The 17190-nt window shown below is 55.3% G+C and overlaps 1 protein-coding gene across 2 annotated transcripts in view; it reads right to left on the bottom strand.

The window, feature by feature from the left end:
* ZCCHC24 (zinc finger CCHC-type containing 24) overlaps positions 1–17190 on the bottom strand; it is a 59068-nt gene that overhangs the window by 8983 nt on the left and 32895 nt on the right. The window contains exon 3 of one of the 2 annotated variants that reach the window (XM_016195525.2): positions 2695–2859. In XM_016195525.2, the coding sequence (XP_016051011.1) occupies positions 2695–2859 (165 nt within the window). Of the gene's footprint in view, positions 1–2694; positions 2860–7511; positions 8695–17190 lie in introns of those variants that run through there. The other variant, XM_016195526.2, reaches the window with a different exon arrangement.

Below are 17190 nucleotides of genomic sequence, written 5' to 3'. Positions count from 1 at the left end.
CCAGCCGGCGCCCCTCCTCCGCACTCGGCCTCGCCCCTCAGCTCCTCCGGCTCTGTGCCTGAGGGCCCCTGCTCTGCACCTGCTGCGGCCCCCACCCAGCCCCTTAGCCCGGGACCTCCGCTGCCCATCGGGGCTCAGCCTGACAGCACTGCCTGGGGGAGCCCTCACCAAGTGCCCTCAGTGTCCGCCTCCCCACGCCCTGCTTCCCTTCCCCTCGGCCCGCTTCACCTCTCTGCTGCCGTTCTTCTTGGTGGCCTGGCTTACACGGAAGCCTCGCCACCCTTCTCCTCGGTGCCCCGGCTGCCTCATCAACAGCGACCTTCTCTCCTACCACGCCCCGACCAGGTCCTCTTCAGAAACTCCTCTGTCCAGCTCACCGGCGCCCTGGCCTCCACCCAGTCCTGGCGCCACCTCCCACCAGGGCCCTTCAGGCTTCCCTTCCTGCCGTGTAGGCCGGCCCCCGGGGTCATGCATGACCACCTGTCTAAATACGCCTGACTCTTCATCTCCTCCTCTCCGAAACAGGCCCCAACAAACCTCTGCCCCGGGCACCCCGCTCACCTCTCTTGCCTGCTCTGCCCAGTGAGCCCAGCTGGAGAAGGTCACAGAACTGGGCTCATGGCTTTGGTTACGTTAGGATCAAACTTCCCCTGGGCCGGCACTCCGGCGAGTTTCTCCCGCTCCCTCCATCACTTGTCCTTCTTCAGCCGGCCACACTCCTCACCCTGACTCTGGGCTAAAAACCTCATGTCCCATTCACTGAGAAAACGGAAGCCTTGGAAATGGTGCCTCTTCTGGGCACCATCAAACCCATCAATCTTCCTAATTACCCACCTCCTTCCGTCCTGGCCAGCGAGAGGCATCACCTCTTGCCCCTGCATCACCAGCCTTTTGCTTTCTTCTGGATCATTCTCATTTGCCTGTAATATGCCCCAGGCTCTCCATCTCCCTAAGAGCCACCCTAATGCCACCTTCCCAACTCCAGCTACTGTCCCATTTGCCTGCTTCTCTCCACAATCGAACCCCCTCGAGAGAGTAGACAAAGACGGTGTTCCCTCTCAGGTGGGCCCAAGAAGCCGCCTCCGTCACGGCTCCTGGACGTTACCCACCAGCAGGTCCGCTGTGGACCAACATCCCCGCTCTGCCTTCACCTGACCTGCAGGGCACCAACTCCAGTGGTTCTCACACTGTGGCTATAGTTCAGCAAGTTTTCCTGTAAAAGGATGCCCCATGAGGCTGGTGGACCACCTCTTCATGGCCAAATTTCAAGGGCACTTCTCCACGGTCATTACACCTGACATCTTAACACCAGCCACCACCTGTCTTCTCGAACGGTGCTCCCCTGAACTCTATGCTCCCCGATTCTTCTCCCTGCTGGGTTCCTCTCCTCCATCTGACCCCTGAATGCTGGGATCGTAACTTGTGGCCTGGGAATCCCTTCTCTACTCTGTCCACATTCTGCAGGAAATCTCATCCGGTCCCTAAACACCTTTAGGTCAGCGATACCCAGCTATGTAGAAACCACCCCGACTTCTCATCTGAGCTTCAGAACGGCATGGCCTTTGTGACATCTCAACTTGGATTCTCAGGAGCATCTCAAATGTCACATGTGTATCAGAGAACTTTGCTTTTATCCAGAACACCTGTGTCCCACACTGCCCCGCCCCGGTCCAGGCTGCTCACCTCAGTAATGACCACCTCCACCCACTCAGGGGCTCAAGCCCAAGTGTGATTGTTCTGGATCCCCTTCTCTCCCCCACCTTCCATATCCAGTCCGGTGATTCTTTGTATGGAATCCAGATCTGGAGGCACCTCCTTAATTCAGACCTCATCCAGCTCACATGGGACTATGGCCACGGCTTTCCTACTGGTTTCCCCATTTTCAATCTCTCAGCTCCCCGTCCCCCTGAAATGAATCTCTACACACAACCAGATTAATCACTTCAAAATGAAGCAGAAAGCCTGTTGCTCAGGGGTCTCCTCTCGTGGCCCCCGTGGCTCTACTGGGTGTCATTCAGCTCCCGCTCCTTCCTCTCACTCCACTCTCCTGCTCCTTCACTGAGCTTTGCACCTGGAGCACCCCAAGTCCTATGTCCTCAGGACATTTGCACCTGCTCTATCCTCCTTCTTCCCAGGATGGCCGTCCCCCACTTGTGAAAGATCTAGCTTCCTTTCCTCCTTCAGGCCCCAGAGTAAATATCTCCCCTCCTTGCAGCCTGCAATGAGTGGGCCCTCCCTGGGGCCAGCTGCCTCAACCCCTTCCCACCGGGGCAGCCCGGCGGGTGTCTTGGCCACTAGCTTTGTGCACAGAGCCTGGCACACAGCAGCTGCCCCATACACGAGTCAACTGGATGAAAAATGAACAAAACGCACGTTCTCTACAGCATCCGTTGCCCTCGCACCCCTCTCTGTCTCCCAACAGCACTGCAGCTCATAACTTTCTAAATTTACCTGTGGTCTGCGGTCTCAGGGGCTTGGTACACTGCCCCTCACTCTCTTCCTCTCCCCAGGGCAACGGCGCCCTCTCACCCTCATCTCAGATGAGGCAGGAAAGAAAGAGCTGACTTGGAGGGATCTGGTCTCGTCCTTGTCATGAGGAGGCCGAGGAAGGGACAGAGTCACCCTCCCTTGGCCCTCGGGAGACCCGCCGCTGCACTGTTCCCACGGCGCCTGCGCCCCGCCCCGCCCGCTCACCTGCTTGTGCGGGTACACGTTGATGTGGCACTTGATGCACTCCTGCCCCATGTTGGCCCAGGAGTTCCCGCTCATCCATTTTCTCTTGCACTTGGGGCACTTGTACTCGCCGAAGCAGCGCTTTTTGCCCTGGTATGGGGTCAGGCCCTCACCTTTGGGGCGTGCCTGCAGGACAGGAAGCAAACACAGGGGGTTGGGGTCCACCAGGCCAAAGTGCTGCCCCCACAGGGGCTCCACAGCCTCCTTCTTCAGTGCTCATCCTGTGTCCTGTATGCAAGCACTCTGTCCCCAATCCAGAGAACACCAGGGTCACCCCAGAGCACATCTGGGAATCCAAGGCTGGGGGACAGAGAACAGAGGAGGTGGGGGGGTACATACCTTTTTCAGATTTAAAGGAGCAAAGTACTTGGTGTGGCTGGGAGTTACAGTCGTAACTTGGCTGCACAGAGGCGTGAACCTGCACACAGGTGCTCTCTGGCCCACACAGTGGGCTGGTTTAAATGGCATCGAAGAGGCAACCCAGGCACCGTACAGCCTGGTACACATGAAGTGGAACTGGGTCTGCCCTCACCCCGCTCCCAGCCACCCTCTCCTCTCCTTGGAGGCAATCTTATTTCCACCCGAAGACACACTCCACATTTACAAACATGTGTAACATATGCACACACATGCTTTTCCCCCTTCCCTCATATAGAAACATTATATTGGTTCTGCATCTTTCTTTTTTTTACTTAGCCATGCGTCTTGGACATATTATTGTAAGACAGGTATAATAAAATATCCTTCCCCCACATCAGGACAATCAGAGCTACTGTCTTCTCTTTGACAGCTGCACAGTGTTCACATGCACGCAGCTCCAGTGTTTGCCGGTCCCTGTGACAGAACAGCTGGGTGGTTTCCACTCTTCCAGTTACAAACAAGGCTCCAGTGAACAACTGTGTGTGAGAGTGTGTGTGTGTCTGTCAGAGAGAGAGAGAGAGAACGAACATTTGTGGGATAAATCTAGAAATAAAATTGGTATGTACACTTTTAATTTTTAAAGGTAACAACAAATTGCCACTGCCCTGGCCAAGGTGTACCAGCTTAACCTCCCATACCCTCACCAACAGTTTCCATCACTGCCGATCTAAGAGGCAGACAATCTTCTCAGAGTAGCTTTGACTAGTCTGTCTTCTATTATGAAAGAGATGTTCCCCATGCATTTAAGAGCCACCCGCATTTCCTTTATGAACTGTTAGTGCAAATCCTTTGTAAATTTTTTCCCTGCTGGGGTTTGGCATTTTTTCTTGGTGATTTGTAACTGCACTTTATATATTAAAGAAACTAGTTTTCTCCTACATGGTGCTTTTTAAGTAGCTTTATTGAGACATGCTTCTACATTTTACCCATTTAAGGTGTACAATTCAATGTTTTTAGTATATTCACAGAGTTATACAACCATCACTACAATTTAATTTTAGAACATTTTTGTCACCCTTAAAGAAACACTGTGCCCATCAACAGTCAATCCCCACCCTACCTCCACCTCCTCACTCCACTCAGGCTTAGACAACCCCTAATCTACTCTCTGACTCTAATGAGTTCCCTACTCTAAATATTCCATATAAGTGGGATCATACGATAAGGCCCTTTGGTGCCTGACTTCATTTACTGGGCATAATGTTTTTAAGGTTCATCCATGCTGTGGCATTTACCAATACTTCATTCATTTTTGTTGCTGAAAAGTAGCCCGTTGTATGGACGCACCATGTTTTATGTACATTATTCATGAGATGCTGGACCTTTGAGTTGTTTCTAATTCTTGGCTGTTGGGAGTGATGTTGCTGTGAACAGTCATGTACAAGCTGCACAGTGTTTCATAAAGTTGAATTAGTTGCCCCAATATTTAAACATGAAAGATTCCACCTAGAGACATGACCACATTGGTCCAGAATTCTTATGGGGTCTATCAGCTGAAGTTGTCAAGCAGCCACCTCCTCAGACTGATGCCACCTGTTCTGACCAGCTGCTCCCTGCACTGTGTCACCTGCATGACATGTGCAGGCTCTGAGTCTGAGACCAGCTTGAGCACAGGTTCCCCACTGTGACTCCTAGACTGGCCTCAGCAGATTCCCTAGGAGCTTGTTAGAAATGCAAAATCGTAGGCCCCACCTCTGATCTATACTGACTCAGAATCTGCATTTTAACAAGAGGCCCAGGGGGTTTAAACGCCATTGAGTCTAAGAAGCACTGGGCTTGAGGTGACCTGTTTCCATAGTAACGTTTGCCCAGGTAACTGCTCACTTATGAAGCAGTGCACAGAAGTTAAGAGCACAGACTCTGGACCCAAAATCACTAGCCAGTGATTTTGAGCAAGTTACTTCCCAAGGGAAACCATAGGCACTACCACGTAAGTGCGCTCTCAGGATTAAATGAGATAACACATGTAAAACAGTGTGCAAGTCACTGGACCTCTGTGTGCCTCGGTTTCCTGATTTGGACACCCAGGGCGATGATGAAGGGCCTGCCGCCCAGGGCTGTTGGAAGAAAGGGATGCTTTCATGCACACGAAGGTCTGAGCTCGCTGGTTGAACACTGCAAGTGCTCAGTTACTGTCAGCGATTTCAGCGCCATTCTCTCCTGGGCCTTATACAGGGAGAGGGAGCAGACATGTTCCAGGTGATGGGGAGGCCAGGGCTGAGACCAGTGGGTGCAAATTGTAAGAGGAAAGTTCCCAAGATGGGGGGAGGCCCGGGTAGAGGTGGGCTTGCTCTCCCTGGGCTTTGGGGGACTTGGCAAGCGAAAAGGGGGCTGCATTAGGTGTTTTTGCCTTCTGGGATTCTCAGGCAGGGACCCAGACAGAGGAAGGCTGCAGAGGCTCTGCAGGTTCTGCTGCCAGAGGACAAAGGAGAGAGCGAAGAGCAGACATCTATGAAGCACTGTGTGTGCTGGCTCTGTGCTCAGGGCCCCACATCCTGTAAGCCCCTGTTCACCTCTTCTCATAACCCTGTGGGGCAGGGAATATCATCAACCCATTTACCAGATGTTGAGACTGAGGTCTGGGGAGGGAGCAGGACTTGCTGAAGGGTTTCCAGTGTGTGAGGAGCAGGAGACTAGGCCCAGTGGGTTATACTTGGTTCATCTTTTCCATCACTCCCAAGAGCGTCTCCATCCTGAGGCTGAGGCCTGTGCTTAGAAGGAGAAATACACCAGGCCCCGGGACCCCCAGCTCAGCCCAACCCAGTGGCTGTGCCCTCCTGCAGGTCAGAGGAGAGACGTGGCCTGGGCAGGGGTAATGGAGGCGAGGAGCCGCTTCCTGGAAAGGCTCGGTCCCAACATTGTTTATGCTTTCGGACAAGGGCAGGGCCAAAGGGGGCAGGAATTTTTGACAGAACAAAGGCTTCTCTACCCCCCACACCGTCCCCCTGCCTCCTCCCAGAAAGGCAAAGTCTCTTCTCATAAACAGCATGAAACAGACGGTTACTGCTGACGGCTCTGCAGGGGCCGCCACCCGCCTCAGCTGGGAAGGATGCCAGGTCCGACCAGGCTCTCCTGACCCGGGCCCCAGCCACGTACCCCTCTGGGGAATTAGATCTGCCAAGAGCCTGGGCAAAGCTCACTGGGGCTCAGAAACCACCTCTGCCAGCACAGATAGGCCCTTTGGGGACCAGAGAATCAAGGGACTTGCTCAAGGACACATAGCAAATTGGGAATTGAGCTGGGAGGAGGGATTGGATCCCCTGGCCTCCAAAGCAAAGCTAGAATAGCCATGAGGGGCAGCCTGGGAAGTGGGAGGTGGTGGCTGGCGTGGGAGTAGGAAGGAGGCCCTATGCCAAGGAGCCGTGAAAGCAGAGCTGGGTGGGGGAAGGGAGGAGCCATCTAGGCAGGCCAGCATCTTGAGAGGAGATGCAGATGATGCTGACACTATCTGGGCACTTCTTCAGAATTTTATTTCCACCAACTCATGAGATTTCTGGTCGTTGGCTGTAAGATGGTGAACTCCCTGTCACTGGGGGTATGTAAGCAGAAGCTGGGTGAACAACTGACTACCAGGGCAGTTGCCAAGAGGACTTATGACCTGGTCAGGCAGTTGGACCAGGTAACTCTGAGGGCACTGCCAACTCTGCAATCCTTCCACCTCTTGTTGCTGGTGAAGGCCAACTGGGCCGGTGTGGAGAAGGGGTACACTCTCAGAGGCTGCTGGGAGTGAGGGCTGAGCAGGTATATTTCCTACTGTATTTCTACAGTGCAACTTGGCAGTAAGCTTTCAAACTAAAAAAAAAAATCCATTCCTTCCCCTCAGCAAATCTATTTCTGAGCGACCATCCTAAAAATGACCAGAGATGTGGACCAAAGGGCTGTCCTAGGATATTCATTATGGCATTGTTTATGACAGTGAAAAACTGGAACAAGTGAAACCTTCAACACTGATGCTCTGGTTCCCTAAACGATGTTACACCCATTGGATGAATGACAACAGAGCCATTAAAATATTTATGAGGGGTTTTTAAGGGTTTGGAAAATGCTTATAAAGAAAGCAGGATAAACGATGAAATATAAACTGCTTTCAGAGAAAAACTATAAAAAGGAAAACTGCAAAAAAAGGGCTGGCAGGAAATCCGCCAGAAGGCTCCGAGGTTGCCTCCAGGAGTCAGCATGCTCTGTTCTAGTTAGTGAACTGTCTTTAACGAGTAGGTATGACTTTGATGAAGATGACAGTTCATCAGCTGACTCCCTGGCCTGCAGGCTCTGCCTGCCCACGAGGGGGCGCCCTGCACTGTTCCAACGGAAAAGGTGGTTCTGTCCATACCTTTCCCCCCTTTGCCCCTGCAGGTGTGGACACTGGGGACTGGGTTCAGGGCACTGGTGACCTCTGGCTACCGGTTCTGTTTGACCATGTTTGTGTCCAAAGAGCTGCCCTGCCCCCAGCCATGGAGTGGACTTCTCACTCCTGGATCCCATCTGCTGCCTTGATTTTGAGGGCTGCCAGAGAAGTATCCACACCTGTCATAGGACACAAGAGCCTAGCTGGTCACTGCCCATTAATGTTGCGCCCCTGCCCCTGCTTCCCAAAGTCCCACCAGGAGTGAGTCAGCCAGTAGGGTGAAGCATGCTCTCCTCTTGGCCCCTTTTAGAGTGAGTCCCTTTTGCAGGGAGATGACTTTGTCAGCTTTGGTGACTTGAGGCAGAGCATCCCAGGAACCCCAGACTCAGGAGGTGGCAGCACAGTGGGGTTGCTAGACCTGGAGCTATGACTCCAGGCTGGTTCTGCCCCAGGACGCACAGAATCTGCTCTTAGGATTCTGGGTTCCAGCTGCTGGCCCCAGCGGCAGCCTAGCCCTAGCCCTGGCCGCACCACCTGTGCCTGCCCGGGAGAGCCGGCTGTGCGGGCCAAGCTCTGGGACAGACTAACAGCCGCACGAATTAGGTGTCCAGTCTGGCCAGACCCTCTTTGAGACACTTTATGAGCCAAATAGGATTAGTCCCAAGTTTCAGATGAGAACACTGAGGCAGGAAAAGGTAAATGTGCCCAAGGCCACACCAGCAGCAAGTGGTAGAGTCTGCATTTGAACCCAGGCCATCTAATTCAAGCCCCCTCTCTCCATTGCCCTGTAATGTGCCAGGACCACACAAAAATGAGGAACCCGCCCAGCCAGCATGATGCGAAACAGGAAGGGCTGATACTGTAATGGGTACTGGCATGCTGGGTGGCCTTGGAGGCATCCCTTCCCTTCTCTGGGCCTCAGTTTCCCCATCTCCAGAACGAGGGTGGCACTGGCTGCTGGGCAGGGTCACTTTCCTCCTGAGGTCCAGAGGTCAGCTTGTGCTTGGCAGTCCCGCTGCTGCTCCCCCTCTCTGCCATGGAGCTTTAGGCCGGCCCCACAGTGGGTCCAGCTGAGAGGCACTGGCTGGAGCCAGAGGAGCAGCGGAGGAAATAAGGAACAGATGGGCTCCTCGCCGGCTCGCTGTCCCGCCGCTCTGCCCGCTCTCCTGCAGCTGGGCCACTGAGGTGGTCCTGGCCTAGAGGAAAGACAGGAAGAGCCCTAGGTCTCAGGAGTTCAAGATGCCCTTCCTGCAGATGAGACAGGGAGGCTGAGGCCGGGGGTCTGGGACCACAGGCCCACGACTCCTTGTACATCCTTGCTGGCCCTTCCTGGACAGTCCAAGAGGCTTCTGGGGACCCTTTCTGGAGGCTAGGGGCCCTCCCTAAGGGGAGGCATGTCATGCTCTCTTTTGAGGAGGGGAATCGATCTTTCTGAGCCCCCTTTCTCAGCCCACAGGTGTCCCTCTGCCCTCCCTGTTGTGTCTCCTTGAGCCTGGGCCAGTGAGGAGGAAACACTGTGGCCAGAGGCCCAGATTTGGGCCCTGGCTGCCTCCTACCCATCTTAGGGCCCTGATTTCTTCATCTGCCAATTGAAGGGGCTGCTCTGGGGGAGTTGGGACACTGACTTTAATGAGCACTTACTATGTGCCCTACACTTTCCGACCTGTCACTTCACAGGCCCTCCATTTGATGGGAAAATAAATTGAGGCCCAGAGAAGCCAAGTATCCGTGCAGAGTCCCACAGCCTTGCAGCCAAGACTTGAACCCTACCTGCTGACTCCAAAGTGACACACCCCACATCACACACAGCCTCTACATGAAACGGCTGTGAGAAAACTAGAGAACGAGCCTGCTCCTAGAACACGACCCACCTCTGACTTCCGACCCTGGGCCCCCACCTCAATTATTCCTTCCTTCAACTAACATTTATTGAGCACCCTCTCTGTACAAGGTTTTGTGGGACATTCCAGGAACATGGAAATCAACAAGACTGATGAAGAATACTCTCAGATTTCAGAGCCTTCCAAAGGGTCAGCCCCCTGACCGTGGCCCATGCCAGTGACGCACACCTGGCCACGCACCTCCAGACCCAAGCTGAAGTCAGACACACCTGCGGAAACACTTGGATCCAGAGCCTTAGGCAGAGGCCACTCCTCACCCAGTCCTCCTAAGTGACAGGCATGGGGCCATGTGGCATAAAATGATCACTAATCAATGCAACAGCCCCATGAAATGAGCACTCTTAACCACAATGGCAGGTGAGGAGACTGAGGCTTGGGGTGGCAGCAATGACTTGTCTTAAGTCGTAATTAGCCAGGGGTAGGGCCGGTTTCTGAGCTCAAGTCCGTCCAGTGCCAAAACCCTCGCTTTTCCTCCTCATGTGTTCTGTGACACTGTTTTAGGGACACTCCAAAGACTCCTACGCTCCAGTGTGACAGACGTGGCCTCGGGAGGCAGGTGGGAGGGCTGCCTCTGCCCCACAGCCTGGTCCAGGCAGCTGAGACTCCACCGAGGCCCTGGAGGGAGCAGGCGGCAGGAGGACAGGTGGGCTGGGTCGTGAGGCCAGCAGGCTGCTGGAGGGAGGGAGGACGCTGCGAGGCCACCCTGGGCTTCCTCCGGAGCCTCAAGGGCCTCCTTGTCTGAGCACAGGCACCCTCGTCGCCTGCCCCAGACCCCCTCCCCTTTTCTGGGTTCCTGCCGCAGCCCAGCATGGGCCCAGAAGGCCCAGCCTCCTAGGCACCCCTCCCACCCGGTTCCCAGGCCAAAGCCACCACAGAAATGCCATCCTGGTTCCACAACACTGGGGTTTGTCAAAGTGCAGGGGACAATGGGATCTTTCACAGAGCCAGGAAAAGGTCTCAGGAAAACCCTGGGGAGGGGGCATGGGGGGGGGCGTGGAGAGGAGGGAAAGGGCCAGTTAGAGAGGCGAAAACAAGGGGAGACAGAGAGGCAGAGAAGAGAGGCAGAGGACATCAGGAATGAGGGACAGGGAGGTGGGGGTGGGGTGAGAGCCAAGGGTGTGAGCAAGGCTGAGGACAGTGTGGGAAGCTGGATTCCACGGCTGTGACAGGGCCAGGCGAGAGAAGGTGGGAAATGAACCGAAGGGAAAGAGGAAACAGGCCCAGGGTGAAACCACAGAGGCCAAGAAGCCATTTCAGGACCCAGAGGGGTGCAGAGGCCTCAGCACCCCCACATGCCCTGGGGCACGGAATCCATGGCCCTGAGGAACCCCAGCCCAGAGGTCAAAAGAAACCCCTCTCTTTGAACCCTGCCGCAGGCCAGGCAATTTGAAGTTCTCTCAGGCAAAACTTTTTGGAAAGCAAAGACTTTTTAATCACATGAACAGCCACTCCCTAAGTTATCTGTTTCCTGCTTCTGGCTTTCCTCCATTAGCAAACCGCACAGATCAGAGCTGAGGGGCAGGGAGGGGAAGGGGGGCCAGTCCGAAGGGGTGGAAAACATCCGAATCCTAGTGACTGCAGAAGGCCAGGTTTTCCTTCCCCCTGTGACTGCAGAGACCGCACCCACCGTCTGCGGCTGCCCTGGGGGGTGGAGGTAAGACTTGCAGTTACTTTGAGGTTGGCAGATAGCTGGATGCTCCTAGGAATCTGACCCCCATTTGTCGTCCTGAGTGGGTTTCCAGGTCTCAGTTTGGGGCTCATTAGCTCACTTAGCCCTCTCTTCTGACAGTAGCCCCTGGCCTGCTATAGCCATGACCCCGGTCAGCCAGGCAGAGTCTCTGGCAGGTACTTTAGTGACCATTTCAGGACTGAGGGCACCTACCATCTACAGGGCTGAGGCAAACACTCAAGCTGTGGGGCCCCTTCCCCATCTGGCCCAGCTGATCATGTAACAGCTGCTGCTACTCCCTCCTACAAAACTCACGCTTGAACAACAGCAAAATCAGTGCCTGCAAAAGATGCATCCCACCCCCACCTCATCCCCCTTCCTTTGCTCTTGCTATCCCTGTGCCCTAAACATTTCTCCGCCTGGTCAGTGACCAGGTAGCCTTCAAGGCTAAGCTCAAAGGGCATCCCTCTGGCCTCCCACATCTCAGACAGGCCTAGCTGCTCTTCTCCGGGTACTCACCCCACTGTGAGTCCCAGCCTCATGCGCTTGCTGAGAACCCTCCCCCCCCCTCCCCCAGAGAAGGTCTTGGCTCCTCCAACTCCCAGGGGACTTTGTGGTCTGCACCGCTCACTTGGCTTTGGGTCATGTCCTGCCCTGACCCGGCCTCCACAGGCCAGGGATTTCATCCCAAATTTAAAGACTTCCATGAACTGCTGTTTCTGCCGTCTTGTTTCCCACTAGTCTGTAAGTGTGCTGTGGCCTCAAGAGGCCCTCTGTACCTCCTGCTTCCCTCGGAGCACCTTAGGGGGACTCAGGGCACATCAGGAGCTGGAGGGGACACAGGCGTGGGGCAGTGCCCATGATGGGTGAGGTGTGCGGCCAGGGCCAAGGACATTCATGCAGGAGGTGGTGATGCTGGTCCTCGGCATGGCTCCGACCACTCCCAGGAAGTCCTCTTGGGCTGTCCTGACCACTCTGGCGGCCACCTCAGGCCAGCATTTTCATAGGCGGGCTGGTCCCTGGCTCTGCATCTGAGGCCATCCCTGGTGAGGCCTGGTCAGATGTGATCTGGCTAGATGTGGCCATGACCAGCCCAGCCCTACCTGGCTGGAGGGGGATCTGGCATGGGGCAGGAAGGCAGTGGGTTAAGACAAAGGCTGTAACCTGGAGTGAGGCTTCGGGTGTGAAGGCCACAGTCCCAGGAAGAGGGGACAGGGAACTCAGCTCAAAACAGCGGTGGGGGAAGGGCGTGGAGAGTGGCCAAGTGCCAGAAGAGAAATCTGATCAGCCCTGGCCAGCGAAAGGCTGAAGTCAGCAGTTTGGGCCACTCCGGCAGGCGGGGGGCTGGGAGGCTGCAGGCCTGATTCCAGCTTGGACTCAGTTCTCACATCAATCCCTCCTCTCTTGGGCCTCGATCTCCTCATCTGGCCACTGAGGGAGAGGGAGAAGCAAACTGTCTATCCTGAGAACTTTCAGCAGGTGAGTGTTGGAGACCACGACAGCCACAGCCACTACTACACCGTGCCAGCAGCGCCGTGCACATGCCTTGTAGGTGGCTTCCCTGTGACCCCATTTCCAGATGAGAAAACGGAGGCCCAAAGAGGTTAAGTGACCTGTCCAAGGTCACAAAGCAAGTAAGTGGCAGGGCTTGCACCCTGGGCTTTCTGGCTGTTGTCTGATACCTTCATTGCTGAGTGAGGTCCAGAAGGCTGTGGACTGGTTTCAAGGTCACCTGTGACAACTGCCATGGGGCAGGGGTTAAGAGGTTCCTGGGGGCCTGCCCAGGCCTCTTCCAGCTTTTACCGTCATCCCGCAGTGATGCTGGTGTTGGAAATCAGAGAACAGGCCATGGGGAGGAGGGTGTGCGTGGGTGAGCATGCAGGTGCATTTGCGTGTGTGCGTGCCTCTCATGGTCACAGCAGAGCATCATGGTCTTCCCCTTGGGGGGTGGGGGGGTCAGGCAGTATCAGAGCTGCTCTAATGTGACTTTCCAGGGGGTCGCAGGGAGGAAGCAAACCTGACATTTCCCACCCCACAGCCCAGGATTCGTCTGACCTCGCTTCTTCACCCAGGAATTGAAAACGTCCGCAGAACTGTCCCTTCCACACTGGCCCCAAGGGCAAGGGTGCCTGGCATGGCTCTGTAAGAAGCAGGATGATGGAGCCATGTTGGCTGCCCCCAGATGCTCCAGGCCCCTCCCTGGGCCCCGGTTTCCAGCTGTGAAACCCTCACAGCTGCTGTCATGTGCAGCATCACTCCACCCACCATTCCATTCTCATGATAACAGCTACAGATGAGGAATCCAAGGCACAGAGAGGTTGGGAGATTTGACTGAGGTAACACAGCCAGAAAGTAGAAGAGCTGGAATCCAAACCCAGGCCTGGCTGATTCCCATGGTACCACATGCCTTCCATGTGGTCCTCAGCTCTGATCCGCTGAGGTGTCCTTGCCCTTGTTTGCAGGCAGCCCCACGTGACCATAACCCTGCCGGGGCCCTGGGAAGGGAAGAAAGGGAGTGTGTGGCAATTACAGGAGGGGGCCGGCTGGTGGTGCTCATTCTCACACCCACCTCTGCACGTGCCAGTCCCACTATCCAGCAGACCTCGATCTCTCAAAGTGGAAGCCACACCTCCCCCTGGAAGCTTTCCTTGATGGCCCCTGCCTGCAGGGACCCCTCTGGTCTCTGCTCCCCATGGAGTTCACCTTGTACCTCTCTGTGCCACAGGCCCCTCAGGAAGTACACCTGCCGAGGAAAGTGGTGCACACATGCCCTGCAACCTGTGCACACCGCCCCTCAGCCAGGTTCAGAGTCAGCTGATGCTGTGGCCTGAGCCTGACACATGTGGGACCTGCCACCTCGAGGCATCTGTCCCAGAAGAGCCCTGGTATGGAGCTGGGCTGACCAGGCTGTGTGCTAACTAACTGTCATGTACTCAGCACAGTGACCCTACCACACACAGTGCTAGGAATACCAATCCGTTTTCCTTACCAGAAAACTAAGGCTCATTTCCAAAGCCACACAGATGCCAAGTCTGCATTCTGTGTTTCTGACTCCAGATGCCCAGGCTCTTAGTTCTAGATCCCAGGCATCCGAACCCTTGGGGGGCTCCTATAGCACAGCCTGCTGGGTCCTGACCAGGAGTTTCTGAATCCCCAGGTCTGGGGCGGGGCTGAGAATCTGCGTTCTAACAAGTTCCTTAGCGAGGCTGACTCTGCTGGGCCCACTTCGGGACCACTACTCTAGGTGACACTGCTCAGGTAGGAGGGTCAATCAGAGACTGTCTTCTCCACACTGCCCACTCCCCACATGCTCACCTATAACCCAGGAAACAGAGGCACAGGGAAGGCAAGGGGCCTAGTCCAAGCCATAGACTTAGGGTCAGAGCCAGGAACGGAGGGCTCCTCACTGCAGGAGCCGGGCTGGATGCAGGACAGCGAAGCTGCTGCGCTCGGGTGGGGCAACAGCTTGCGGTGGGAGGAAGAGCCGTTTCTTTAAAAGTAAGACTGGCGGTGGTGGAGGTGGTGGCAGGGTGCTGGGGGAGGGCTGGCCTGGCTCTCCTGGACCAGCCCCAAACCTGTGACTCCTCGGCATCTGGAAACTATCACGGGGAACAATGAAGGGAGAGAGGGAGCCTGGTCGCTCAGGGCTCAGGCCCCGAGCCTTGTCTGTTCTGGAGAGCAAAGGAACCCGCGGCCTGCAGGCATCCCCTGCCCCCACCTCCACCACCACTGTTTGCCTTGGCACTGGACACACAGGTCCCAACGGCCAGCTGTCAGGAAAAGTCAGCCTCTGAGCTACAGTGGGGGCTGGTGGCCAGGCTGTGTGCCCAGAAGCCTGGCCAAAAGTCAGGAGATCCCAGCCGGCTCAGCTTCCTGCTCAGCCTGCAGGGCTCTGAGCTGATATTGTGCCTCCCTGGGCCTTGGTTTCACCAAAGGAAGCTCAGGTGCCACCCCACCTGGGCTGGCTGCTTACCACGTGCCGGCATGTATCTGGCCAGCTTGGTGCCTGGGCCTATGTTGTCCCCCGGGGTCCCACTGTCCTCTGAAGGCCAGTTGGGGGCAAACAACCAGCCACAGAGCAAGAAAGGGACTGAGGAATTGTCACCATGTGCACTTCCCTGCCTGCCACCAGGTTCTCTACTCATGCCTCAACATTTCAAGTGTCCACTATCCACAGGATACTGGAGCAGGATAATTAATAAGATGGATGGAACCCTGGCCCCCAAGATCTTATAAATCAGGAGGGAAAGGAAAAAAAAGTACTTTATTCAAATAAAGTTGTAATGAAGGCTAAGATGGAACTGGGTGCCACAAAAGATGCTAATGGGAACCCTTTCTTCAGAGAGGGCAGCCATGTGGCAGGTTCTATCCCAGCCTCTGAAGTTTCACAACTTAAACTACTTTAAGGTGAGTATTTCTTAACTGACCCCTGCCCCCCACCCCAGCCCCAACACACTGTCGCCTGGGACAAGTCTTTTCTCTGCCTGGGTCTCAGTTTCCCCATGGGTCAATGAGGGGAGGGAACAGAACCAGGAAAGTCAAATCTTCAAATTGTGAGTCCACACCAATTACTTGCTACCCGAACACTGTGTTGAGAAGGATTCTGCAGCTGTACCCTAGCTCAACAGGCCAGAATGGTATGGTTTTAGTGAGGTCCACCTCACCACGGCCCAGGGCAGGGGTGACAGGCACATATGGCCTATGTTAAGCATTCCTGCCCAGGTGGTTCCTAAAGATCCTTCTGGTGCAAATGTTCCCAAGTAGACAGCATGCAGGCTGGATACACAGGGTTAGAGTCCTAGAATGGGCCCTGGCTTGCTGTGAGGAAGGGGCCATCGCTTCTTCCACCTCTGGGCCTGTCACAGATGCTAATCTTGCCCTGCCTGTGTCACATGGCTGTTGTGCCTTCAAAACACGATCCTTGCTGCAGAAGCACTTTAGAATCCTGACACCTCCTCCAGGAAGGCTTCCCTCCTAGCCCTCCCAGCTGACATTCCCTGGCCCCCCTGTACTTTGTTATGTCTTTGTAGCAAGCATGTAGGGTGTCCCACTCAGTTTGTGTGTGTTTTGCTTCATCCCCAGGCCACTCCCCAAGGACAGACCATGGAGAACTCCTCTCTGACTCCCGATCCAGAATGGGTCTGGCACAGAGCAAGGAGCCTCTGGGAAGGAGGTGAAGAACAAAGTGGCCGGTTTAGACATTACTCCCAGCCTGAAATAAGTAGCTAGAAGAGAAAGCCAGGAAGAGTCGGGGTGGCATGGGGAGGGGGGCAGGCAGCAGCCTGGTGACTTCCTGGACAAGCATGCCAGCCCATGTTCCTGGTCCTCAGTGTGGCTATTGTCCCTGCTGGTCCAGAGAGCAGGCTCAATAGGGCCTCTGTCCCTCCTTGGGCAGGCCAGTCCAGCTCGGTGGCGTCCCACCCAGGCAGCTGGAAAGCGAGGGCCGACACTTCCTGTCCCCACTGCTAGTGTTCAAGTGTTCAGAGAGGAAGGGGGAGAGAAGGGGGGCTCTTAAGACAAGCACCCATCTATGTCCCCCAGAGGAGGGCTGCCCAGCTGGGGGATGAGGTAGGAGAAGGGACAGCAGCGCTAAAGACGTGCTCAGCCCTGAGCCTCAGCCCCTCTCCTCCCAGCCAGTCCTCCCTCTGAGCTGGCGCTGTCGGGGGGTTACTCTGGCCCTCTTGCTCTTCCTCGAACAGGCCAAGCACATCCTTGCCTCACCTCAGGGCCTTTGCTCTTGCTGTTCTCTCGGCCAGGAATGTGTTTCCCCCGATCTCCACATCATTTGTTCCCCATGTCACATTTCTATTCAAATTACACTTCCTCAGAGAGGCCTGCCAGGCAACCATGTCTGGACATGACCTAGCCCCATAGCATCTCTGTTTGTATGTCTTTACTGTCTGTCAGCCAACAGAATGTGAGTTGAATTCTCCCCTTCTCTTCCATGGTCCTAGAACAGTATGTGGCATATAGTAGTGCTCAATAAATACATGCTGAATGAACGAAGTAACACACATGGATATTGATCTATGAGCCCCATGTCCTTCAGCCCCAGGGTCACACAGCAGGTGACTGATGACCAGGGGCTCCAGGGGAGGGGATCTCCAGCCTAGCACAGACTG

This window comes from Miniopterus natalensis, chromosome 14 (assembly GCF_054644295.1).
Source record: "Miniopterus natalensis isolate mMinNat1 chromosome 14, mMinNat1.hap1, whole genome shotgun sequence".
In the NCBI taxonomy this organism is placed as follows: Eukaryota; Metazoa; Chordata; class Mammalia; order Chiroptera; family Miniopteridae; genus Miniopterus; species Miniopterus natalensis.
This window is presented reverse-complemented; position numbering and strand designations above follow the sequence as displayed.